The 26,423-nt window shown below is 41.6% G+C and overlaps 2 protein-coding genes across 8 annotated transcripts in view; one reads left to right on the top strand and one right to left on the bottom strand.

Annotated features, from left to right (window-relative positions):
- The window catches only part of esyt2b (extended synaptotagmin-like protein 2b), a 50,928-nt gene extending 44,393 nt beyond the window's left edge, over positions 1-6,535 (bottom strand). Inside the window, exons 1-5 of one of the 3 annotated variants that reach the window (XM_024393123.2) lie at positions 5,657-6,535; positions 2,235-2,276; positions 1,030-1,164; positions 668-744; positions 419-491 (exon numbers count right to left, since the gene is read on the bottom strand). In XM_024393123.2, the coding sequence (XP_024248891.1) occupies positions 419-491; positions 668-744; positions 1,030-1,164; positions 2,235-2,276; positions 5,657-6,064 (735 nt within the window). In that variant the 5' untranslated portion in view covers positions 6,065-6,535. The remainder of the gene's footprint in view (positions 1-418; positions 492-667; positions 745-1,029; positions 1,165-2,234; positions 2,277-5,656) is intronic. The other 2 variants (XM_024393125.2, XM_024393121.2) reach the window with 2 other exon arrangements.
- Positions 6,536-9,178: 2,643 nt separating this feature from the next.
- dync2i1 (dynein 2 intermediate chain 1) lies at positions 9,179-26,237 on the top strand. Of its 5 annotated transcripts, XM_024393126.2 has the most exons (24): positions 9,181-9,483; positions 9,888-9,941; positions 10,036-10,750; positions 10,830-10,897; positions 11,180-11,422; positions 11,636-11,704; positions 16,707-16,778; positions 16,897-16,902; positions 17,033-17,252; positions 17,500-17,602; positions 20,856-20,985; positions 21,272-21,383; positions 21,548-21,642; positions 21,766-21,895; positions 22,151-22,323; positions 22,606-22,768; positions 23,090-23,203; positions 23,505-23,566; positions 23,751-23,802; positions 23,896-23,959; positions 24,232-24,331; positions 24,581-24,712; positions 24,816-25,039; positions 25,400-26,237. In XM_024393126.2, exons 1-24 carry the CDS (start codon positions 9,469-9,471, stop codon positions 25,569-25,571), a joined length of 3,288 nt encoding a protein of 1,095 aa, XP_024248894.1. In that variant the 5' UTR covers positions 9,181-9,468; the 3' UTR covers positions 25,572-26,237. The 5 variants fall into 5 exon arrangements, with proteins under 5 accessions (XP_024248898.1, XP_024248897.1, XP_024248894.1 ...); XM_024393130.2 differs by lacking the exon at positions 11,636-11,704 and having other exon boundaries at positions 9,179-9,483; XM_024393129.2 differs by lacking the exon at positions 9,888-9,941 and having other exon boundaries at positions 9,180-9,483.
- The last annotated feature ends 186 nt before the right edge of the window (positions 26,238-26,423 follow it).

Below are 26,423 nucleotides of genomic sequence, written 5' to 3'. Positions count from 1 at the left end.
CACTGCTGCCATGCAATGGCCAATGGCATATAAACACTTGTTTTGTTCTACCCTCTATTCTCTCTCTCTCACACACACACACACACACACACACACACACACACACACACACACACACACACACACGGTCACTGATCACATGGTATTTTGCTTGCAAGTCATTGCAATGAAAAACAAGTTGAGCAAGCAGGCATAATAAAGTAACTGCAATATGATTTCACAACATTGGTTTGAATTTAACCATCTTCTACTCTTCTGAACAGGTCTTTAATGGCAGAAACAACAATCAGACCAACCATTACAGAGTTTTATAGTCCATTTCCGGCTGCAAGTGAAGTGTATTTGTTAAAAAAACTAAACAAAAACAGTCCCCCCTCCTGGGGTTTTACATTCCTATGAAATAGAATGTCTACATTACCTGTATGCTTTTAATACCAGCTTTGCAGTAGTACCTTTTGACATCCACATCAATTTCAGTATTTCCAACAAAACTGAAGGGGGAAAAAAAACACAATTATCAGCATCATCAAAAATCACATGGAAGTGTTCATGTACAGTTGGTGTAATTTAATAACAAATAATTCAACCACATGACTTACTACACACAGTACATTCTATGACAAGCCAAAGGCTAAAAATCTGTCCAAAATAGAGATAGTCTGGTCACCTGATCTGTAGGTCCATGATGATCTGACGCTTGTCCACATTCTCTGTGTAAACCTTGACCCCGTTAATCCTCAAAGGCTAAACACAAATACAAGACAAATGACATCACCACCGGGCCTCACGCTGGTGTTTTACCCAGCATGAACTTCGCTACTACTCTGTGACCCTTCCTGGAAGCTATTAAGGAGACACCCCATCCACCACAGTCACGTGAACAGAAAGGGCTTCTAGGGATGATCGTGCCCTTTTGCCCTCCAATAGCAAAAGTGCAGCAGTTAGTTGAACAGTTGAAAAACATCCCATAAACAGTAAGCATAATGCAGGGTTCGGTAGAGACTCCTGCTGATAAGTCTTGATGCTCACCTTGTCCCCCATGTCAATCTTGCTGAAACAGAAGGTGCTGAGGTGGGAGTTGGCTCCCTTCACAGCCGGCTCGATAGTCTCGCGGAGCAGCTTCTCTACGAACTGGCAAATATACGGCCACATCTGTCTCACAGTCTGCAGGGCCACAGGGAGGAGAACGGATCAGTGAGTTGACACTGGGCCCACATTCTGACCATCATCCAATGAGTCATAAAAGGACATTTAGGAAGCAGAGTGAATTCACTGAATTCATTCTTCAATATCGGGGCACATATTCAAAAAGTGTCTCAGAGTAGGAGCGTTGATCTAGGATCAGTCTTGCCTTTCCATCATAATGAAATAAGATGGGTGGGACCTTTTTCCTAGATTAGCGCTCCTTCTCTGAGACTCTTTGTGAAAACTGGCCTAGCAATATTCTAAAAGTGATGCGAAGGCATTTCAATTGTCTCATCAGTTCTATAATACTGGTGAAACTCAACTATGAAATTTCAATCACCACGTGTTTTATTTCGGTAATGATGTGTAACACAATAAATATTTGAAACTTAGTTTTCAGGTAATTACCTTATGGAACGGCTTAAAGCGGCAATCTGCAGTTGCTACATCTAATATTGGACTTTTAAATGAAATATATATTATATAACCATTGATTCCGTGAAGAATATAACCTGAGCTTAGTTCAACTGTAGTTCCCCATCAGAACCCAAAATCTAAGTTGTATTCCATTGTTTGTAAACAATGAGTGTAAACAAACACTGTATAGCCTCAAAGCATGGTTAAAACTATGATTTGTATCTCATGGATGGTCAGTCCTTCTATCGATAGATCCGTCTAGGAATTTGAGAGCATTTACACTTCTCCAGCCCTATCCCTTAGCTGTTTACCAAAAACAGTGGCAAGCTGACCAGATTGCCCTTTTAAGAGACTCTTACATCTGATTGATTTCCTGATTTATGCATAGAGTACGCTGCAAAAATAGAGCAGCTGTGTGGTTCAACCCACGGCAGGGTACAGTACATCCCAGTATATCTATATTTACAGCGCTGCAGTGAGGGAGGGAGGGAGGGAGGGAGGGGCTACAGTACAGATACTGTTCCAGTGGTATCTACACCGCAAAACCCAGCAGGGAAAAAGTAGGTCTTCATCAAATTAGAAGTGGAACATCTGACACACTATGTTCTTTTTTGGTGTTGTTGTTATTTTACCTTATTCAGCCACTCTACTCTTTCTACATCCGGGAAGTTGACCTAAAAGGAAGAAAATGAGATGTCAATGGGTCTTGGTATTGTTACTGTTTACATGCTCAAACACTGTTTTATTTTCCCATTTTCAAGTACCAGTACTCATACTGATTCCATCGTAACAACCACATTGTTGTATTGTTATTTTAACTTAAATAGCTGGTGGATATTCTGCCTAGATTCAGCAGCAGTCTGTCTGCAGCCTGGGTTGTGTACCAAATAGCAACCTATTCCTATAGTACACTACTTTTGACCAGGGCCCATAGGGCATAGAGTGCCATTTGGGATGCAGCCAGCCTGAACCCTCCTGGCTATTACAAAGACATAACAATACTGTAGCTGGAGCTATCCACTGAATACTGGACACAGTATGCGCTGTGCATCAGTGGGAGAGCCCTGAGCATACATACTGCCCACACAGCCCACATACTGTACCCACACATGCATGCATGCACACACACACACACACACACACACACACACCACTTTTCATAGGCCTACAATCATTATAGTCTAAAAACAAAACGTTTCTATAGAGGCTGCCACTCGGCCAAGCCTTTTCAGAACAACACAGAGGAAGTGTGCTGTCATGTGTTATCCTCTTGGGAGAGGTGGCACTAGAGGTGTAGCCGTGGCAACAACATTGAATGCGACAGCTACAGGGGGCTGTAATGCTAATTCAGGTCAGAAAAGCGCTGATTCAGCATTAGTGGGACAGCATAGAGGAGCGTAGGCCAGAAAGTGAGAGGAATGGGAAGTAGGGAGATAAACTGCTGCTGGGTTTGACAGATTCAGGCCTAGCGTTTTTACCAGCCACAAGTGTGGCTGTTATGCAATCAGGAGCACTCAAGTTGACAGGCTTTCCATTAACCTGACATATACTGTAAAGCAACCAATTCACCAAATAGCGGGCAGGGGATAGAGCCTTGCGGATACATAATTTACTCAAAGAATAAATTAGGAGTGATATCAAATTACTGGGTAAATGTCAAGAGGATGGATGTGCATCATGCCTCACAACAGAAATGGATATGTAATTTAAAATCCAGTACTGTCCATTTAAGTGAATTGAATAGAGATGCTGTTATATAACTATAGAAATGCTTTGGAAGCATGATGGAAGCAACTTGCATGTACTGAATAACATTACACACCTGAAGGTATAAAACTCCATTAGAGTGGACATCAATGTATCCTATCCCTTTAAGTGACTCAGGGAAAGGATTTACTTGTTTTCCCGAACGGTAGCTAACTTGAGATGCTTGGTGCTTGTGTCTCATAGGAGACAGAATAAGCAGCAGCATCTTACTTTAGTGTAGGCAGTATTAAGCACTGGCCTGACTCACAGCAGATTTATTTCCCAAACAAACAGGAGCAGTCGGGGCATTCACTATTTATGTATGAGAGCACGGCATATTTCTTCCTGTTCTGCTACTTGTCTCTAGGACAAACCTATAGAGCAATGTTTATAGATGATGTGTTACACTGCTGTGTTTACATGATCTACACTTTCCTTTCCACTCACTCAAAGGTACAGTAAGTGCACTGAAACTAAGGGCGCAAATGTGGAGATTGCGGACTGTGGATTTCGATTCCAATCAAGAGAGCAGGATTAGAACACATTATACTTATACTATCTTGACAAGGAGGTGGGCAACTATTACTGTACCTTCGTGTCTATTAGATCATCCTATTGACATAGGGAATAGGTGTATTTCACAGTGTGGTGGAAGAGCATCTCTGTCTGAGTGAGTGTATCTCCCAGAGGACAGGAAGCTTTTGTATAGCTCCTTGTTTCAGATACCTCCTTCTCCTCCTGCCCCTTCTCCTGCTCCTTCTCTTTAGAAACACAACCCAAGTGTCACATTACATTTTTTTTAAATTAACCTTTATTTTGACAGGGAAGTCACGCTGAGACCAAGGTCTATTTTACAGATGAGCCCTGTAGATACAAAAATATACATTTCTATACAATAAAAGGAAGTAACACGCACGTTAATCGCAAAAATCCACACAATCACACACACGTTTCAGCGTCTCAGTCTGAGTGACCAGCTGGGAGTGTCCAGACTGAGGCAGCTGAGCACCAGCGGTCAGTCTCTCCTTCAGTACCTGAGGCGTGCCTATGGCAGCCTGCCAAGAACAGGGCACAACACAGTGCGGCCAGTCCAGCTCAGTACTGCTAGGCACAGTTTAGCACTGCACAGCACAGTAGTGACTAGTGAATTCTGATGAGAAAGCGGTAATATACTGACTCGCTGAATCGATGCTGCTGGCAGCTCCCTGTGTGGAACAGCTCTGAGGCAGACATTTAATTTCCTTCTAAATTAAATCATCTTTCGAGAGACCTTCCGATCTAGTTCATCACACTACCTTCAGCATGCTCCTATACACATTAAAAGGTGCCCATAAGGACTATTTTTACAGAGCCCTGTGGAAAATTGTGTCTTGGAAATGAAGCCACAAGGCATGACACATTGTGACAATGCCAAACATTTAGGATAAAAATAGGGTGAAAATTGGTCATGTAACCCCATGTTTTTCCCCTTAACCAAATTAGTAGTCACCTTGTCAACTGAAAGGGCAGAAGAGACAGACAACAACTAAAGACTGTCCTAGTTAGACACTTGCTGAGCAACAGATCTCCAGAAGCACAGACATTATAAATAATATTCTATTGTCATCAAGTATATGCCTAGTAGTATATGCCTAGTAGTATATGCCTAGTCTTCAACTTGGGTCAGATGGCATTATTGTAGGGTTTATCGTAGGGCCCTAAATTTAGCTAGACTGTTTATGTTTATGCCATGCAGTCTGTTTATGCCATCAGAGTGGTCCTTGTCACTCACTGTCATGCCAATGACAGCACAAACAGATCTGGGACCAGGCTAACAATAAGTGAGGTTAGACTGGGTGCATCTTTCAGGCATAATAATGCATGCAAAGTGTTGTTAGTTACCACAACAATGGCATGGCAATGTGTCTTAAAATAACAGGGTTCCTCTGGGACACGTGTCCCTCCCATCCCGGTGTCCAGTTTACCATTGTGCCATGCTGTATTTGAGGGGGGGCTTAGTCTAATGTCACTGCTGGGGACAGCTGCGTGATCAGAGCTTTACATGTCAACACTGATCAGGTGATGGTTTTCTAAGAAACTAAAAAGTGATTTGTCACGTGCTGTAGCCTACACAATAGGCTTATTTGAGTATTAGAAAAAAACACCTTCAAACTTTCTGGATAATTATATGACTTCTACATTTGAATATACCAAATGTAGTAGTCATATAATAATCCAGGGTGACTCATTTAATAGTGGGATATTGAGAGAATATTGTTTGCACAATTACAGTATCCAAGGCACCTTTATAAAGTAATCTTGATCTTACCCATGATGGCAAATCAGAAGATGTCAGACTTTGTTGGACATTTCTCTCCTCTTGTTCAAAGAATGCCAAGGCTCTGTACATTCGGGTGTTCTTGCCTCCTGTGTTTCTCCTCCACCAGAAAAATATTACAAGCCCTATTAGAAGCCAACTAAAACTAAATTCAAAATATCCCAAAACATATATGGGGAAAATGAGCACGAATGTCTTCGTAAACTGAATCCATGTCTGGGTTAGGTCACCCGCAGACGACCCAGACGTGTCATTGCCGATCTCTCCTGGTGGAACGACGTTGGTATTGGGTTCGGCGTGAACATGGCTCGGTGCGTTTTGCCCATTCTCCTTTGATCCAGCAGAGCTCCCATTATGTGCATGGGCACCTCGTACAGCCGTCATACTGTCTCTTGACATTCCTTGCTTTTGCGCCCACAGTTTTGATGGATTTTAGAGTAAAGACCTAAACCGAGGCTTCTGCTATTCTTGATTAAACTAATCACCAATGTTCAACCTCCTGCGCAGAGCGCAAAGACCCTTTATCAACCCCAGATTACGCTCACGTTAGTTCACCCGCATCCAAACCCATTTTGTCCTGCTTGCTTCCCTAATACCGAGTTGAGTTCGTGTAGTCCATTTGCCATAACTACTGCAGTCTCACTCTTCGAACACACGTGCTCCTCTCTCAGCGCACGTTCGCGTTCTGTACTCCTTCTCGGGTTAACGTTTTTCGTCATGAATATTATTCTGGAGGCAGTTTTGCACAGTGGTCAATAGCTGGCACAGCCACAAAGTCAGAACATCTGATGTTAAACCAGTAGAGGCTGCTGAGGGGAGGACTGCTCATAATACTAGTTAGGAGAAGTAAATGGAATGACATCAAACACGTGGAAACCATGTGTTTGATGTATTTTCAGTCCAGCCATTACCATGAGCCCATCCTTCCCAATTAAGGTGTCACCAACCTCCTGTGTGTTAAACTTAACCCTAACCACACTGCTAACCATAATACCTAACAATTAACAATTAATTAATTAATTGACAATGAAGACATTTTAGACATTTTAGTTTTCATACATTTTTTACAATATAGCCAATTCTGACTTTGCAGCTGGCCTAAGTGGAAATCACTCAGTTCTGCCTCCAGGTCAAGACTCCTGACAATAAACGTCAACTTCTACTCCATCAGGGAACTGTTGGTCAAGGCAGCTCCATGCGATAGAGGCACAAAATCGCCAGCCTGTGCCGAGCAACTGTAGAGACATGCTCATGTATGGATCACTAAGTGATAATAATAATAATTATTGACAACAGTTATCCTCTTCGTCCATCATCATCTTCGTCACTTTTACTTTAGCCCATCGGTAAGTGGCTTTTCAAAACATAATGCACAAATGACCATCACACCCTCATTCAAAGGTTGACTGAAATAGGTCTGGATCAGGCTTCTTGCAAGTGGTTTGAGAATTATCTGTCAGATAGGACTCCCTGCATAATTTCTGATGGTGCCAAGTGTCCTGGATATTACAAAAAGTGTACCGCAGGCGTCAGTAGTCTCTTTACTATTTACATAAATAATACTGGTCTATCTGTTAAAACGTGTAATATTCATCTGTATGCTGACAACGTTGTTATTTATGTACGTCATTGCCCCAACTGTTGACCAGACTATGTTAGAGCTGCAATGTGACTTTGTCACCTTACAGAAAGCCTTGGTTTGTTTCAAACGTGTACTTGATTGATGTGGGCAAGAATACAAACACGTTGTTCTCTAATTCTTGAAAAAATGTTTCAGATGAACTTCATATTTATTCATTGGATGCTTCTCCCATCGATTCCCGCCTATAAATATCTGGTCATTTGGATTGACAAAGACTTCATGTTTAAAAAACATATGGATGAACTAGTTAAAAAGCTCAGATTTAAAGTGGGCTTCTTTTTAATAAATATATTTTGCATCTATCTAAGAAGCAGATTGTACAGTCAACTTTCCTTTCTTGACTATAGTGATGGCACCTTTTACCAGATTTCAGCAGACACTACATTTAAATCTTTGGATGCCCTCTACCATAGCGACCTTCACTTTATCACAGGTGACAGTTTTAATACTCACAACTGCATCCTGTATCAAAAGGTTGGCTGGTCCTCATTAAAGTCCCATCATTATTCCCATTTTGTTTACAAAGCTCTACTACACAAGTTTCCAATTTACCTAACTTCGTTGCTAACGAATAAAGAATGAGCTACCAAACACGCTCGCAGAATTGATTAGCTATGGAGGTCTCTCTGGTCTCAACCAATTGAGGTAAATCCTCCTTTAGTTTTAGTGTCCCCCATTGTAGGAATAACCTACAAAATTCCTTGCATCTTGATTTCCTGGTGCCACTAGGGCAGTTTAGGACTCTGGTATTGAATTAATTTATTGGGGTTTGCAATTGTTTCGATTGATTGTAGTGGTTTATTTGTTGAAATTATGGCGTTGAGGTTGTGCTTTGTGGTTATCTTTTATTATTATTATGGTTTTAATGTTAATGTTTCTACCTGTTCGTGAGAAAATGTTTGTAGGCTACTCATGGCACCATTGGGAATGAGACCCTGGTCTCAATTGGGCTACCCTGAAAAAATACAAGTTAATATATTATTATTATTATTATATTTGTGTATGTATATATAAATACACTTTTTATATATCAGATTTTGTGTGCCCTGTTTGCCAACATTTTTTGTGCCCTGTTTGCCAACAGTTTGGCATGACAGTTCATAGCCCACAGGCCGAAAGATGTCAATAGTGAGTCTTTTCCATTTTACCGTCCAACCGCATTGTATGCAGCACGCGAGACACTGGTGTTCCCCTTGGACCGGTTCGTACCTAACACATTATCCAGTCAGGCTACAAATGCATCGCTTTCCTCCTTAACTAGATTTAATGGAGAAAATGCTGGAAAAAAACGGGGGAAAATATGCGTACTTGCTTTATGAAACATCACCACGCTAGAGTGGTTAATGTCACTGAAAGCTAGTCAAGGACGCGTATCGCGTTCAGCCAATTAGGTTGCAGCAGTCTGTTGTTTACCCCTGGCAGGAGGACTCAACATCAGGAAGTAGCATTAGCCACTAGCAAGGTACGGTGTATTGATGTGTAATATTGTAATTATTGTTGAAAAATATATAATATATATATATATATATATATATTAATAATACAAATAAAACAACAAAAGAATAAAGAATGTGATTAATCCCCAAAAATAAAATATAAAAATTAATAGTTTTTTATAGTTTTTTATTTTGCCTTCTCGCCATTAAATCTAGTTAAGGAGGAAATCGACGACTTTGCATCCTGAATGGAGAATATTTTAGGTATGAACCGGTCCACGGGTAATATGAGTGTATTGCCGGCTGCATACAATGCGTTTGGACGGTAAAATGAAACCCGGGCTACACTAAATAAAGCATTTTCATGGCGTTTTTAATTTGTTTTAATCTGCATGATGATTATATGGCTTTACACAGACTTGCCAATATAATGGAATTTAGTCATTGTCGAGCAGGGTCTGGACTTGCCATGATAAATAGATGCATCTGCTATTGATATATTTGGACTGTGTATCCATGGCGATAAGGTCTTTGCGTCCAGAGAGCTCTTCGATCGGTTGACAATCCTGTTGTCAAGAGAACATGACGCACTCGCCTTAGTTTCAGTCAAGTGCGCTTGCGCAATCGAAATCTGGTGTCAAGGCGCTGAATAATGTCAACACAAATTCGTAAGCTTTATTTCTGATATAAGTTGAATATTTCATGAGGAAGAGACAGGCGATAACATGCCTACTGATAAGGTAAATGGTGACTAAATACATAACAATTATACACATATATGCGTGCAAATGTAGAGATAGGTAACGTTAGGCTAGCTAATTTAGCTAACTAGCTACATCTCACCTGTACAGTAGTAGTAGCTTGCTAGCTAGCTAACGCCAACGTTAGTTAGTCCAGCCAGGATTAACCTGCTTTAGCTAGCTATCTAAATAACTTAGTAACGTTAGCTATCTATATTGATAGAGGACAATCTACAAGCAAGACTAGTTAACGTTAGTTGATTGGTTATCAAACCAATTGATAACTAACATAGCTAGCTACATTTATAGCTATGCATCAGTATTCTTTGCAGCAAAGTCAGTCTTGGTTATTGCTGTGCGCATTGTCAGTGAGAATAATTATGTATTCCTTGTCTATTATTTAGAAAATAACAAAGGAAGATACATGGAAATCAGATGACCTTAGGAGGCACATAAGGGTAAATTCAGTCACGTGACAAGTGTAGCAAAATGTTTTATGATAAGCTTGTCTCGATTGTATCATGTGCAATGAACAATGTGTCTTGTTGTCAGGGTGGAGGACACGATGAAGACTCTAGCAGCAGCAGGAGGAGAGATGATGAGAGAAGACACAGGACGGGGGAGTCAGTCGAGCGACGCCACAGAGACCCAGAGAGGGAGGCCAGAAGGGAGAGAGAGAAGAACAGAGAGAGAGATGGGACCGGAGAGAGAACAAAACCCAGAGATGCAGACAAGGACAGGCATCAAGACAGAAGGAAAGACGGCTCGAGAGACAGGATGGGCGAAAAGGAGGAGAGAGACAAAGAAAGGAGCAGAGCGCAAGATAGGGTTATTAAAGGCACAGAGAATGTTAAGTACAGGAATGGGGACAGAGACAGTCGGGACAAAATGCATGATAGAGAAGAAAAAGAAAACAGGGATAGGGAGAGGGTAAAGGCCAGAGAAAGGGATACGGAGAGGACAAGGGAGAGGGAAAGAGATGCGCTGAGGAAGAGCGACAGGGATAAAGAGAAGGAGAAAAACAAGGAGAGTGAAACAGGGGAAAGGGACAGGGAGCGAAAGTCTGACAGAGATAGAAAGAGAAATGAGGAGAGGGCGGAGGGAGGGAGAGACAGGGATAGAGAGCATGATCGTGAGAAGAGAGATAGACGTAAGGAGAGGGAGTATCTGAAAGAGAGTGAAGGCTACAAGGACAGATCGCAGAAAGACAAGGAAAGAAAAGAAAGACACATGGACAAAGAGCATTCAGGACAAAAGGAAGAAAGAGGTAAAGTTATCCAGGTGAAAAATATACCTTACTACCTCACTAATTATCATATGTCAATACATTTTTATTTTTATTTCAGAATACAGGGAGCAACATAGAAAAGAAAAGGAGGAGAAAGAAAGGAGACACAAAGAGAGAGCACAACACGTAAGCGTCTTCAATATTGTCGTTAACATGTTCTTTATTCCCCAAATTAAAAATAAGGTATCAACACCCCAATGGTCTGACTGGTTCCGCTGGCTTACACTCTGGGGTGAAGTTTCCCCTAGGTATAGATCTAGGATCAGCATCACCTCCCCCAATCCTAACCTTCTTAACCGTTAGTGGTTAAAATGTAAAACTGATCCAAGATGTAAATGTACGAGCAGAGTCCAGGGACAACTTCAACCTACACCCTGGCTCACATCCTGGGGTATATTTTTGTTACAGAATACAGGTGAAAGTCGGAGACATGATGGTGAATCCAGAGAAGTGGAGAGTGAGCGAGTGCACAGGGAACGAAAGGGATCGGACAGAGAGAGGGAGGGAAAGAGGGATAAACATAGAGAGAGGAGGCACAGAGAAGAAGCAATTCCTGAGAGGGATCCCACAGAACGGAACAGCGCCAAGAAATCATCATCATCCTCAGACCTCAGAGTTCACAAGGATAAGACAGAGCCTGTTAAAACTAAGGTTAGTGTCACAAAGTCAATAGTTTATTCAAAGTGCATTTTACAACACAGTTTACATCATAAAAAAGTATAAAAAATAATATAGGAAAAGGGAATATGGAGAAAACAACAAGTGATAAACAGTCCCTCTCCCTTTTCAATAGATGTTCCTCATATAAAGTATATGTGTTTTCATGACTCTTTTTTTCCTGTGTGTTTCCCCTGTGTGAGCCAGGAAGTAGTGATGCGATCTGAGTCAGCGTGGAGGTCTAGTCAGAAACAATTAAGTGACACAGAGGAGCCCGTAAGACTTCTTTTCATGATGGGGTTTTTCTCATGGCCATATCTAGCTACCGTCAATACCTCTGCTAGCATGAGAATAGAGCATGGCTATTTGGACCATAGCTGCTTAACACGCACCCAATTCAGACCAAGAGCATTGCATTTTGAATTGGGGTCTGTCAAAATTGACTGAGGCATTTTGTATGTTTCAGTGCATCTAAAATCAGATACGTTCACAAGCCTTGTCTATAGATATACAGGGTCATTACTTGCGAACATAAGCAAGCATTTAAAGTTCAATGGGTTCTCACACACAGAATGCGTATAAGCCAATGAAAAGTGTTGATTTACTTGCTTATGACCCAATGCTAAATTGTAGCTTGTCCTATCAGATAGCATGTTAAAAGTTAGCCCTATGCTAACTTCAGCAGGTGGCAATGATTATGATTATACAGTGGGGCAAAAAAGTATTTAGTCAGCCACCAATTGTGCAAGTTCTCCCACTTAAAAAGATGAGAGGCCTGTAATTTTCATCATAGGTACACTTCAACTATGACAGACAAAATGAGAAAAAAATTCCAGAAAATCACATTTTAGGATTTTTAATGAATTTATTTGCAAATTATGGAAAGTAAGTATTTGGTCAATAACAAAAGTTTATCTCAACACTTTGTTATATACCCTTTGTTGGCAATGACAGAGGTCAAACGTTTTCTGTAAGTCTTCACAAGGTTTTCAAACACTGTTGTTGGTATTTTGGCCCATTCCTCCATGCAGATCTCCTCTAGAGTAGTGATGTTTTGGGGCTTTCAACTCCCTCCAAAGATTTTCTATGGGGTTGAGATCTGGAGACTGGCTAGGCCACTCCAGGACCTTGAAATGCTTCTTACGAAGCCACTCCTTCGTTGCCTGGGCGGTGTGTTTGGGATCATTGTCATGCTGAAAGACCCAGCCACGTTTCATCTTCAATGCCCTTGCTGATGGAAGGAGGTTTTCACGCAAAATCTCACGATACATGGCCCCATTCATTCTTTCCTTTACACGGATCAGTCGTCCTGGTCCCTTTGCAGAAAAACAGCCCCAAAGCATTATGTTTCCACCCCCATGCTTCACAGTAGGTATGGTGTTCTTTGGATGCAACTCAGCATTCTTTGTCCTCCAAACACGATGAGTTGAGTTTTTACCAAAAAGTGCTATTTTGGTTTGATCTGACCATATGACATTCTCCCAATCTTCTTCTGGATCATCCAAATGCTCTCTAGCAAACTTCAGATGGGCCTGGACATGTACTGGCTTAAGCAGGGGGACACGTCTGGCACTGCAGGATTTGAGTCCCTGGCAGCGTAGTGTGTTACTGATGGTAGGCTTTGTTACTTTGGTCCCAGCTCTCTGCAGGTCATTCACTAGGTCCCCCGGTGTGGTTCTGGGATTTTTGCTCACTATTCTTGTGATCATTTTGACCCCACAGGGTGAGATCTTGCGTGGAGCCCCAGATCGAGGGAGATTATCAGTGGTCTTGTATGTCTTCCATTTCCTAATAATTGCTCCCACAGTTGATTTCTTCAAACCAAGCTGCTTACCTATTGCAGATTCAGTCTTCCCAGCCTGGTGCAGGTCTACCATTTTGTTTCTGGTGTCCTTTGACAGCTTTTTGGTCTTGGCCATAGTGGAGTTTGGAGTGTGACTGTTTGAGGTTGTGGACAAGTGTCTTTTATACTGATAACAAGTTCAAACAGGTGCCATTAATACAGGTAACGAGTGGAGGACAGAGGAGCCTCTTAAAGAAGAAGTTACAGGTCTGTGAGAGCCAGAAATCTTGCTTGTTTGTAGGTGACCAAATACTTATTTTCCACCATAATTTGCAAATAAATTCATAAAAAATCCTACAATGTAATTTTCTGGATTAGTTTCTTCTCATTTTGTCTGTCATAGTTGAAGTGTACCTATGATGAAAATGACAGGCCTCTCTCATCTTTTTACGTGGGAGAACTTGCACAATTGGTGGCTGACTAAATACTTTTTTGCCCCACTGTAAGTGCATCAGCCAATTAGAATCGTTGAAATAGTTGGACGTGTTCCAACACTTCTTCATGGATGGAAGTGTTGTTAACGTATGTAAGTCCAACAGCATGTTCTGATCATCAAAGCAACTCTCACATGTATTTGACTGACTGGTCAAATTACTGTCTGTGTAAAGTGCCTACCACTTAATTGTGGCAAGGGTCGGCGAGCATCAAGGACCGGCAGTGGACAGTTTTTTCCTCAACAAAAATGCTTGCTGCGAGGGGGGGCTATTCAAACCCACAGTTAAATGCACTATCGATTGCGAGTCAACCGCTTTAGCAGTATATGCCACCGTGAAGCGAAAATGTTGTTAAACATTAGTAGTAGCCTAGTCAATGCTGCGTCAGTGCAATATTGGCACACAACATTTTGTTACAGAACAACAGATCAAGTAAACCTTGAATTTGTAGGTTTAAAATATTCCTCCAGTGGCCAGGGTTGACCTATTTTAAGAAATGCCATTGGTTGGTGGATATAAAGATATATTAAGATCTTTCATAGGCTAAAGAAGTTGTGCCAGGTTATAATCAGTACCACCTGTTGAGGTTAGTATAGGGCTAACGTGTTATCTGATTGGACCAGCTACGATTTAGCGTCACATGCATGTATATCGACGCTTTTCATTGGCTGATATGCATTTGATGTGTGAGAACCCATTTAATTTTTAAATGCTTGTTTATGTTAACATGGCCCCACAGTATTGTCCAACCTGTTCTAATATTTCTCTTTCATTATTGGCAAATGTTTGCAGTGGCACCTTTTGTTGATGGCTTCATTGCTTTGCTTGCCTTAACATGCAGTGCATTTGGAAAGTATTCAGATCCCTTGACTTACAAGCTACAGCCTTATTCTAAAATGGATGAAATATTTTTTTTTTTCTCAAATCTACACACAATATCCCATAAAGCAAACACTGTTTTTTATACATTTTTGCAAATTTATAAAAAATATAAACCTGGAATATGACATTTACATAAGTATTCTGACCCTTTACTCAGTACTTTGTTGAAGCACCTTTGGCAGCGATTACAGCCTCGAGTCTTCTTGGATATGACGCTACAAGCTTGGTACATCTGTAATTGGGGAGTTTTTCCCATTCTTCTCTGCAGATCCTCTCAAGCTCTGTCCGCTACGATGGGAAGCGTCGCTGCACAGCTATTTTCTGGTCTTTCCATAGATGTTCGATCGGGTTCAAGTCCGGGCTCTGGCTGGGCCACTCAAGGACATTCAGAGACTTGTCCTAAAACCATTCCTGCGTTGTCTTGGCTGTGTGCTTAGGGTCGATGTCTTGTTGGAAGGTGAACCTTCGCTCCAGTCTGAGGTCCTGAGTGCTCTGGAGCAGGTTTTCATCAAGGATCTCTCTGTACTTTTCTCTGTTCATCTTTCCCTAGATCCTGACTAGACTCTCTGCCGCTGAAAAACATCCCAACAGCATGATGCTGTCACCACCATGCTTCACCGTAGGGATGGTGCCAGGTTTCCTCCAGATGTGACACTTGGCATTCAGGCCAAAGCGTTCAATCTTTGTTTCATCAGACCAGAGAATCTTGTTTCTCATGGTCAGAGTCCTTTAGGTGCCTTTTGGCAAACTCCAAGCGGGCTGTCATTTTCCTCCCATAAAGACCTGATTGGTGGAGTGCTGCAGAGATGGTTGTCCTTCTGGAAGGTTCTCCCATCTCCACAGAGGAACTCTGGAGCTCAGTCAGAGTGACCATCGGGTTCTTGGCCACTTCCCTGACCAAGGCCTTTCTCCCCTGATTGCTCAGTTTGGCCGAGTGCCCAGCTCTAGGAAGAGTCTAGGTGGTTCCAAATTTCTCCCGTTTAAGAATCCAAGTGGGCTCCCGAGTGGCGCAGCGGTCTAAGGCACTGCATCTTAGTGCAAGAGGCGTCACTACAGGCCCTAGTTTGATTCCAGGTTGTTTCACATCCGGCCGTGATTGGGAGTCCCATAGGGCGGCGCATAATTGGCCCAGCGTCGTCCGGGTTTGGCCGGGGTAGGCCGGCATTGTAAATGGGAATTTGTTCTTAACTGACTTGCCTAGTTAAACAAAGGTTCAATTTAAAAAATGATGGAGGTCACTATGTTCCTGGGGACCTTCAATGCTGCAGAAATGTTTTGGTACCCTTTCCCAGATCTGTGCCTCGACACAATCCTGTCTCGGAGCACTAAGGACAATTCTTTCGACTTCATGGCTTGGTTTTTGCTTTGACATGCAGTGTCAACTGTGGGACCTTATATAGACCGGTTTGTGCCTTTCCAAATCATGTCCAATCAACTGGATTTACCACAGGTGGACTCCAAGTTGTTGAAACATCTCAAGGATGATTAATGGAAACAGGATGCACCTGAGCTCAATTTAGAGTCTCATAGTAAGGTATTTCAGATTTTTATTTTTAATACATTTGCAAAAAAAAAAAAAAACTTTTTTCACTTTGTCATTATGGGGTATTGTGTGTAGATTGTTGGGGGTAAAAAATGTTATTATCAGTTTTATAATAAGGCTGTAACGTAACGACATGTGGAAACAGTCAAGGGGTCTGAATACTTTCCGAATGCACCCATGCTCCAGCTTGTTGCATGGCAACATTCACATGGATATACTATTTCTGTAAATGCTCTGTATATTTGTCTATGTATTTAACTAATAGGGGTGCGTTCAGTTGAAGAACGTCGCGATTATGGTGGCTCAGAGGGTGATTATGTATGGTGTGCTGCACAAGTTTTGTGATTTCAAATGGTCACACCCATATTGATCAGGCCACACCCACCAAAAGAGCAAACGTACCTCAAAGGACGAACGGTCAACACCGTTTTTGGTAAACGTGTCATTAAGTACAAACAGCAACCTAGCAAATGTTGAACCAAACTGAATGCACCGCAGGTCTTGCATGAAGTTAGATGTGTTAAATACAAGCTATTGACTGAAATTAATTGCATCTGAAATGAACTGCATCTGTAGGTGGAAATCGCGGAGGCCCCAGCTGAGGACCGTGGCTATGATGAAGCTCAGGACTATGAAGAGGACTTTGAGGTGAGAAGAGTCAAAGCCTATAGAGGGTGAATTTTCTTAGTAACTCCATTTGTATTTCAGTTTTTTAAATTTTGTTTCATTATATATCACGCATGCTCTAAATGGATTGCTTTTCCAGAAAATGGTGAGTGATTAAATGTATTCAAGCACTGACGATCAGCAATGGTAGATGGTAGTTACACGTGTTACTAGTTGTTACAACACCATTATAAGAGCAACTTAAAACTTTTTATTTTTATTTTTTATCTCCAAAGGATTATGAGGAGGATTTTGAGGATGTGGATGACAGCGAGGGAGAGGATGAAAAGCAGACACGCAGCCATGAAGAGAGAGAAGCGAGGGAGGAAATTAGTTCACAGAGGAGGGAGGAGATCGAGGCCATTCAGAGAGCCATGGATGAGGAGAACGAGAGAGTGGGCTCTGCCCAGCCCAGGCTAAGCACAGAGGAGGACGACAGACCCAAAAGGTCAAGAGGTATGGTAAATGCTCAACACTACTCGGTCGTAGTCAAGAGTGCATACCATAGCAAAACGTTTTCGAATGGAAAACCAAAAAATATTGTTTCTTATTGCATCATTCTGGTAGGTTACTCCCCGTTTCAGCCCGTTTGGTTGATACGACCCTGGTATGAACAATAAAGACTTGTTTATTATTTAGGACTGTCTTTTAGGACAAATTGTACGAAGCCTGTTTGAATAACGAAAACATTTCTTGGCCATAGATTCTGAAACGCCTCAAAGTAAAGTTTCACAGCACGGGAGGTTCATGGACTTTGTCGCTGCGAAGCATCGTGAGGTCAGCAAAAAGGTTGCCAGCAAACAGAAGTAAGTCTAATGGAACTAACTGTGAGTGTGGTACATTTTTGAGAGGGAAATGCGGTTAAAATTGATAGATTCAGAGCCCTACTGTAAACCCTGTGAGTCAACTGATGTGAAGAGTAAATTCAGCAACGCTTGGAGGATAGTGGAAGTTTACAATAAGGCTTTTTAAAATTGATATTAGGGGTTCACAGTGAAGCTTTGAAACCTATTGTTATTCTCTGAATTGATAGATTTATTCCCACTTTACATGGTCAAATATCTCAATTATTTGCCACACAGAAACTAGAGGCTATGAGTAACTTCATCAAAAATAATGGCACCGATTGGCCTATAGGTGGCACTGTTATAAGCAGTCTCACTTAAACCCTTATGTCCGTCACCCCAGTTTGACTTAGAAACTTGAAAGCCAAGGTTCACAACCAATGTTCCTTCTAAACTGTACACTGGCACGCAGCTCCCATTAGTTAACACTGTCAACATTTCCCTTTACTGTGGGAATTGTGATCGAGTCAACGCAATATTAGCCACTTTCAATGCAACATCCCGAAACAAAACTAACTATGCAAGACTTAGTATGCAAAACGAACTATGCAAGAGAGCGCATTGGAGTAGGATTCTATTGCATTGACAGGCACGACTCAGGCCCATACTCAACACATACCGGTGCGCCATAACCAATCAGAGCTGCAGTAGGCCTATATGCAAATAGACCGTTGCCATATATGGATTTGTGCCATTCACTATGAGCTGGATTATTAGCGCTTGTTTTGAGATCAAAGCTTGAGCTGCGGATAGCCACGTGTGCACCATTGTTTATATTCTTTGCTAGTTAGTGAGTTATTAGTCCAGTTATAGCTCATTTGTAGTCAGCAATGTGCAAGTGATTCCTTCCTACAAGAGCACAAAACGTGTACATGCATCTAGCCATCTTTGAAAAGGGAATCGGGTAAAGCGCTTTCTTTTATGTCTTAAAGGGGCAGTTGTGTATTTTGAGACCGGCTTGAATAAGCTAAGTACCTAATAGGCAGAGGGTAGAATAATTTTTCTGATTTTCTGTAATAATTGTATGGGAATAATAAATGCATTTTATTTCGTAAAGTGGTTTCTTGTATCAAACAACACAACAAAACAAAACGTTCAGTCACCTCCTTGTCTGAAAGACAAGTGGATAAACAGGTTAATGTCAAACCCTACGTGTTTTTTTCAAAAATCTCATGGAATGGAGATCTACATTGAACACCACACATTGGCTGCTACTATAGGCCGAACGATCGAACTGCTATTTCCATGTTAAAATGTTATGTGATGCATTTTCATTATTGTTTTTCATGGTAGGCCTACATTATGATCAAATAGCCACAGTAGAGCCTGATTGGCCACTGTTAAAACAATAAATGAAAGCCTTACAGCCTCAGTGTTCACAGTAAACACGTCTCGGAAGTTGCACAGAGATTTCACAAGGTTCAGGTTTGCGATCAGCAGAAAAATATCAGAGGGAACATTGGACACGACCCCATGTGGGGTTGTCTGATTTGAAAATTAAGTTGAGAGATAATCTGAAATCAAAAAAACAGTTGTGGTTTGTTTTCTTCCTACAAATGTGTCTCAGTCTTTTGAACAGTTTAAGCTACAACATATTATGACCTCGTCACTGAAAGATAAGACTCTCGGGTATGTGTCTTCTGTCTCCCTAGCAGCCTTTAGAACAGAGTAATTAGAACAGAGGGCACTAAATTAGACTGGGGGGAAAAAGAACATCATCAATAATTATATTTTCTACACAGAATATCATACAAAATTATTGCCTGATGATCTTCTGAACTTCCTATTACCTTTCTGATGCATTTTAGTCACGTCAAACCATAATTTCTTCGTATTGAAATACTGTCAAAAGTACTGTCAGACTTATTTTTAAAAAATTAAACATTAAAAAAATGTGAACATTGACCTTTGATTACATAACTTTTTTTACATGGTAGGGTTGCAATTTTTTAAAATGTATATTAAGCTAAGGGATTGGTGAAAAGATGGCGGAGTTATATCATAAATCCTAGGTGTCCATTTAAACCACTGTAAATCAAACTCCACAATGGCCTATCAATTTGGACATCCATAAGATTAACCGCAAGAACAAGGAAACTATATAATAAAATACATCTTTGCACATTTAACACTAATGCTCAAAATCATCTGTGTTCATCTTCTCCTCATGAACCATGAGTCAGATTGATGCCAGATTTGGTATATAGACTCCAGATTTGGTATATAGACTCAATGAATTAGCCTCTAATGAATTTGAGAAGGATTAGTTTCCGCATTCTATGTCGGCCACAGTACACCGCTAGATGGCACTATGTCACACCAGGGCTATAAGAACTGAACAGATGGACAAGGGGCCATGAAATATGGTATGCACAGCTTATGTATATGTCCTTTAGAAACTGTGTGAATATAAAGCCACTGCAACCTTAGATGGCTGCACCAGACCAGTTAGTGGCACTGTAGATGTCATTGGCACTGGTGGCAACACAGGATACTAGAGCAATAAATATTGATCAAGTGGACTTTGTTTCATGCAAATGAATGTTAGATTTAAATGATCTGGACAAACAATGTGAAATATTGTGATTAGTATTTCTGTATAATCGCATATTGTTGGTCTGAACGTAGTGAAAAGTGGATATTTTATTCAGCGTATTACAGCTTTGAGAGTGTATTGCGGTATTTTGTTATGCTAGTGTCGAGTGTAGCAACTGAGATTTAAACCATTTACACAAACAGATTTGACCCGAGAATTGGTAAATAAACTCAATACATGAAGTAATGACTTTTAATAATGACTACCTGCTGCATTGAAAGATGACCAACCTACAGCACTAGACTAAACTTCACTTGCGTCATCAATGTGATATTGAGAGGTAAACATAGTAATGCTTTCACTGATTGCACATAAAGGAAGATGGCTCCTACAGGATGGGAGTGCTTGCTTTGTTACCCAACTGATCTTGTGTCCTTTCTGTCATCCTGTGAACCCCGTTCGTTGCTGATCGCAGCTATATTTGTTCTTTATTGTTAAAGAAGCACTTTTATCAACTTCCACTGTCCGCCAAGAGTTGCTGAATTTCCCCTTAATTTCAATTTGCTCCTCAATTCATGCGCCTTGGTTGGAGAGTGAGATAGCTGTTGTGTTTCCTTGTTTCCTAAACCTGCTATATAATATCTCCTACTCTGTGTATGTGATATGGGCCCACCCCAGGAAACGCAGTACAGAGCTGCTTCGCCTGATCGACCTGGACTACTCCATCACCTTCTCCCTCCTGGATCTGCCCCCTGTCAATGAATATGACATGTACATCAAAAACTTTGGAACAACAAACACAAAACAGGTTTGTCTATGCTTAACAGACCTGGGTACAAATACTATTCAAAATCATTTTAAATACTTTATTTGGGCTTCATTGAGCTTGCCTGGCGCAAAGGAACCAATAGAATAGTGCAAACGCCACCCGTCTGGTACTCCAGACAGGCTACCGTAAACTCTAAAAGTATTTGAAAGATTTCAAATAGTATCTGAACCCTGGTCTGCTCGTTAATGACATCATTGTGGCAGTAAGCTTGCTTGTCTTTTTATTCATATCAATGTGATAAACCCAATGCATCCTCACTTTCCAGGCTTACGTCCAGTGCAACGAGGACAATACTGATCGCGACATTCAAACGGAGGAGATCGAGATGAGCGAGAAGTGGACACAGCATCCTGCGGAGAGGAACGTAGGCTGTGGAGGTGAGGAAACGTGCACTGTGATCTGTATTCTATCAAATCTATGACTACATCCAAAATAGCACCCTACTCCCTTTATAGGGCACTACGGTTGACCAGAGCAAGTAGTGCACTATGTAGGGAATGTGCTGCCATTTGGAATGTGTTTTATTCCCACGCTGCAACAGGTCCTAAACTTTCCCACGAGGCGTCTGATGAATCTGTGACCAAACTGAGCATCGATTCACAGCGCCTAGCAACATTTCTGCGCTCAGCTTCACAGGTATAGCCTATGATGCTACATTTTTCTTAGAATCAAAGTAACCTTTTTGTCGTCACTATATTGCAAATTTTCCCTCTTCTTGCCGTTACTAGTGCTTTGTGCTCTCTGTTTTGCTGTTATTAGGTGGTTGCGGTACTGTTGGAAGAGGATAGGGCTGAGAAGCAATCACTGAAGAAGCTGAGAACTCAAGCAGACACTCTCTCTTTCAGCGACGGGTGTTTACAGCTCAATACCAAGCTTCCATTTCTATATGGCAAGTTACCTGACACCCAGTTATAATGTTCGTACTTTGTGTTCAGCCTTTCACATTGCTGTCATTGCAGTGTAGAACAGTCCCTAATTAGCTCATGCCATGCACTATCATTCAGCAACTTGGGTCTTGCCACTGCCCTGAACTGAAGGTCTGGCCCGTGTTCCCAAAGGCAGCACCCATAACAACCAATGCTATTTTTGCCATGTTTGTTTATAAGCTAGTTTGTCTCGGTCCTATTGTTTTCCCTGCTTGCAGGTCGTCAGATCAGCCTGGTTCAATTCTCCCAGGTGCAGAGGCAGACCATGCTCTCTGTGCACAACCCCTCAGCCAAGCCCAGCGCTGTGCGGCTCGACAGCAAGACCATCATCTGTATCTGGAACATCTGGGAGCCCTCCCGCCCACAGAAGATTCTTGTCTACGAGTCCGAGGTGCCACTAAACCACTGCAACTCAGAGAGTTGTTTTAGATGGGGTTTCCCAAAATTCCCAGGTTTTCCAGAAATCCCTTTTTGGAAGATTCCCGGAATAAGCAGTGAACCGCAACCAGGATTTCTGGGAAATCTGAGAATTTGAGGGCATTTACTGGAATTTTGCGACCCTATTTGAAGCTTTGATTTAGGATTTGATGGGCGTTATCAACGAGGAAGTGTTTGAAGGTTGGCATCAGCATTAGTGGAAACAAGACTACAACTCTCTGATTTTACCCTTCAGGTGCAATGCTGCTGCTTCAGCCCCGGTAAAGCCACGCTGGTGTTTGCGGGCACGTCCGTGGGTTCTGTAGTCTTGTGGGACTTGAGGGAGCACGCCAGTGCCCATTACACTTTAAGAATAGGGGAGAACGACTGGACTCTCCGCCACCCAACCTTCTCCACAGGTCAGCAATCAAAAGATTTTTCCTCTGGCTCCGTTTTTTTTCCAAGTTTCATGCTTTTATGAAAAGTTTCAGGGTTTTTTTGCGCCCCGGGACTACTCATCTCTTTCTGTTTATTATTGTATTGCATGTACGATATACATCAAGGCAGGCATTTTGATTTGGATGACACCCATATGAAAATACTTAATCTACTCTTTAATATGTACTCTTAAGAATATCTTCTTGAACCGAGAGAGATGCGTATCAACTCCTAGTTTCCAGGAGCGTCATCTCCTGTTTTTGAGTAGGTTAATGTCACCTCCTCTATCACCCTGTCATCAGATGCCGTGCTGGCAGCGTCGGGCCACATGTCCTCAGTGAGCTCTGTGGAGGCCGTCCTTGCCACCGTGGCTGAGGGCCTGAGGCCAGAGCTTCCCCTTTTGGCTTCTGACGAAGGTACTCCAACTGGACTTGGTGTGCCTCCCAATTATATCTTCTTTTTCCTGAAGTGTGCATTCATTTACTACATTCCCCAAGTCTAAAAGCCTTGGATTGGTGCAGGCAAGGGCTAGTTGGAGTTTTCACCATATTTCTTATACCAGCCATTTTATTTTAAATCTGTGAAGGGAAGTAAACAAGTGCACACTTTGGGAGTAAGGAAAGAGAATTGGGACATTGGTCTATGAGAAACACACAATTATAGTAGCATTTGTTTTATTCATGGTGAGCTAAAGTCTTCCTTTAATTTCAAACTTAGAGTCATCAGGATTGTCATTCCAGTTGGCTTCTCTTGATGGAAATGGGGTTCTGAATCTATGGGTAAGTGTCTTTAGTATGCTACAACGCCGCCCCATGCTTTTGCATCACTACTATAACTGCTTATACACTAACTGTATAACTAAGTCATCTTGAATTATTGGATTGGTCTGTTTACTAACCGCACAGACGGATCATTATTGAAGTGTCCTTCTGCAATGCTGTTGTTACCATCTCTGCCCCACAGGTGGTACTGGAGCTCCCTAAAGCCAACGACGCCGGCTCGCACACAGACCTGGGTGAGTCAGTCAAGTTTAACATGTTTCCTCCATTACTTTCAATGTTTATTTTTTTCTCTCCCACTCAATTGACCCTGGCTGTTTCTCTTGCAGGGCTCCGGCCTGGGGGCAAAGTAAAACTGCTCCACAGCTCCACAGTCATCACCACCAGCGAGAGGTGAGACGGATAGATATTCAATTCATCACTGCCAGTCAGTGGGCCAAAAATAACCACAACGTGGGCCCCCGCGGTACACAACAAGCTTGTTTTTACATGTCGCACGGACAGTTGTTGTTGTTGTCAGCTGACAAGATTGATATGGTTCAGTGGTCAAATATGTATCTGTTAACGTGCAGCTGGTGTCGTGTCTTTTTGCCTGGAATCTCGTGACCTACTGATACGACTGGGTATTTATTTCAGTCTGTCTCTTTCTCTCGCTCTCTCTCCAGGTCTTCGGCGCGAGACGCTAAGAAAACAACACTGTTACAGACACTGCTGTTAAAATTTCTGCCTTCTGATTCCAACCATTTTTTCATTGGCACAAATATGGTGAGCAGTATCAAATCAATGACTCATCTTCTCTCTCTGTTTCACTGTTTGCCATTTTAGACATCCTGGATATGACTAACGTTGTGAATGCGTCTCAAAATCGTGTTTTAAAAAAGTAGTGCACTGTATAGGGAATAGTGTGCCATTTGAGACGCATCCCATCCAGTATGTCCAGGATCATGTGGACAGAATAAACAGAAGTCACACTGTGTCGTATGGTATGTATTGGGCAATGTGTGTTGTTCATAGGGTCTTGTGAACCATGGGACCAGTCACGGGTTAAAGGCTCCTCCAAAGTTCTACAGGCCTCAGGTGGTTGGATTCAGACCCGTTGATGTCACCTCCATCGACTTTTCTCCCTTCGGAGAACCCATATTCCTGGTGAGATCAGTGCTGTTGAGATTGATGTATCTGAGATTCATGTTGCTCGTGTGTATGTGAATGTTTTACGTATGATCTGTGTGTGTGCTTCTCTGTGTTCCAGGTGGGCTGTGGGGATGGCAGTGTCAGACTACACACAGTGCTGAGTGAGCAGCCTCTGATGGAGTGGACCAGCAGTACAGCAGGGCAGCCGGTGTTGTCAGTACAGTGGGCCCAGACCAGGCCAACAGTCTTCTGTGTTCTGGATGCTGCCTCCTACCTTCACATATGGGACCTGCTGGAGAAAGACTTTGAGCCTGTGATCACCGAAAAAATTGATGCTGACAGGTAATTAAAAATGACTCTTCTTTTTTTTACACACACAAAAAACTCTCAATTACAAAATTATTGAATTATGTATTTCAATGTTTGTCAGACGATGGCCCAAGACACAAAATGAAAGCATGCGGAGGGTTCTGTGTAAATAACAACGGATTAGTATGGAAACAACAAAGTGCAGGTGTCATTTGTATAAATACTGCATAACTAATGAAAAGCAGAATGCAGATAAATGGATTATAGCTAGATGGAATATGAGTGATGTATCCCCCAGTTAGTGATTGGGGGAAGGTTTTTTAATTTTTTATTCGCACATCAATAATACATTTTTATGGTGCCTGATTCATCTTTCTGTTTCTTTCTCCTCAGGGTAACAGCCATGGCTGTTTTTGGTGACCCTGCAAAGCAGAACACCTATTCAGGAATATCACTGGCAACACAGTCGGGGAAGATAGAAATGCAGTATTTCAGCAAGAGATTGACAGTGCCTGAATCTGCTGACCTGGAGAAACTACAGATCATGATGCAGGAGGCCTTTTGAAGTTATATGTCAGGAGTGTATTCATTTGTTGTTGTTTTTCTAACTGAAACTTTTTGCAATAAGTCATAGGGAGTCATAACATATCACTAGTGTTTCTTATTGGACAAATTCAGTTAGTCCCTCCCCGTTTGCTTCCGTTTGGTTCCTAGTGGATACAACCCAGGGGGCTCACTGTGTTGGATCAAATTTGTTCATACAGTGGTAATCCCAGTCATCTCTAGATCAGTAAAGAGATCAACTTCAGAATGTAAGCAGATATAAATGGACTATCTATTTCTATTACATTCCACATTCAGTTATTTTATGTATGTGTTATTCTAAATACAGTAGATTCCATAGTGGCATGATATTGAAATACAGTATTGGAATAAAAATAGCTTTGTTTGTGCTTATTTACAAATGAACAACTTTTGCATTTGCATACCGACAATGTCTGTTCTGTGTGTTTTATAGAAAAGAAAAAAATGGACTTGGTGTTTTCTTCCCATCCAAATTACTCATACCAAACATTATACCAAACATTCAGGGCTAAGCAACATGATGAATGTATAGATGCTACTTTTCATTTTATTGATGTGATGTTAATACAATAACAGTATTTTCTCTATGAGAGAACTATCATTTTTCAAGATTTTTGTTACTTCATTAAATAAAGTATTTCATGTATTTCTCTGTCTTTTTTTATGATTCTCTTATGCCCTGGTTTGCAAAAGGTTTTTCTGTGTGTAAACTCAGCGCCCCGAATAATAGGGCTTTGGGGTAGGCCTAAAATAAATCGAATTCTTTAAATCATTCCAACATCAGAGACATGAGTCCAAACAGAACATTTTCCCTCAATCAACTGACCAGTAT

The sequence above is a fragment of the Oncorhynchus tshawytscha genome, linkage group LG29 (genome assembly GCF_018296145.1).
Source record: "Oncorhynchus tshawytscha isolate Ot180627B linkage group LG29, Otsh_v2.0, whole genome shotgun sequence".
In the NCBI taxonomy this organism is placed as follows: domain Eukaryota; kingdom Metazoa; phylum Chordata; class Actinopteri; order Salmoniformes; family Salmonidae; genus Oncorhynchus; species Oncorhynchus tshawytscha.
This window is presented reverse-complemented; position numbering and strand designations above follow the sequence as displayed.

Coding starts and splice junctions, on each gene's coding strand:
- dync2i1 (XM_024393126.2), top strand. Junction 11,423..11,635: donor CAGAGCCTGTTAAAACTAAG/GTTAGTGTCACA, acceptor TGTGTGAGCCAG/GAAGTAGTGATGCGATCTGA. Junction 23,204..23,504: donor CCTTTTGGCTTCTGACGAAG/GTACTCCAACTG, acceptor TTTCAAACTTAG/AGTCATCAGGATTGTCATTC.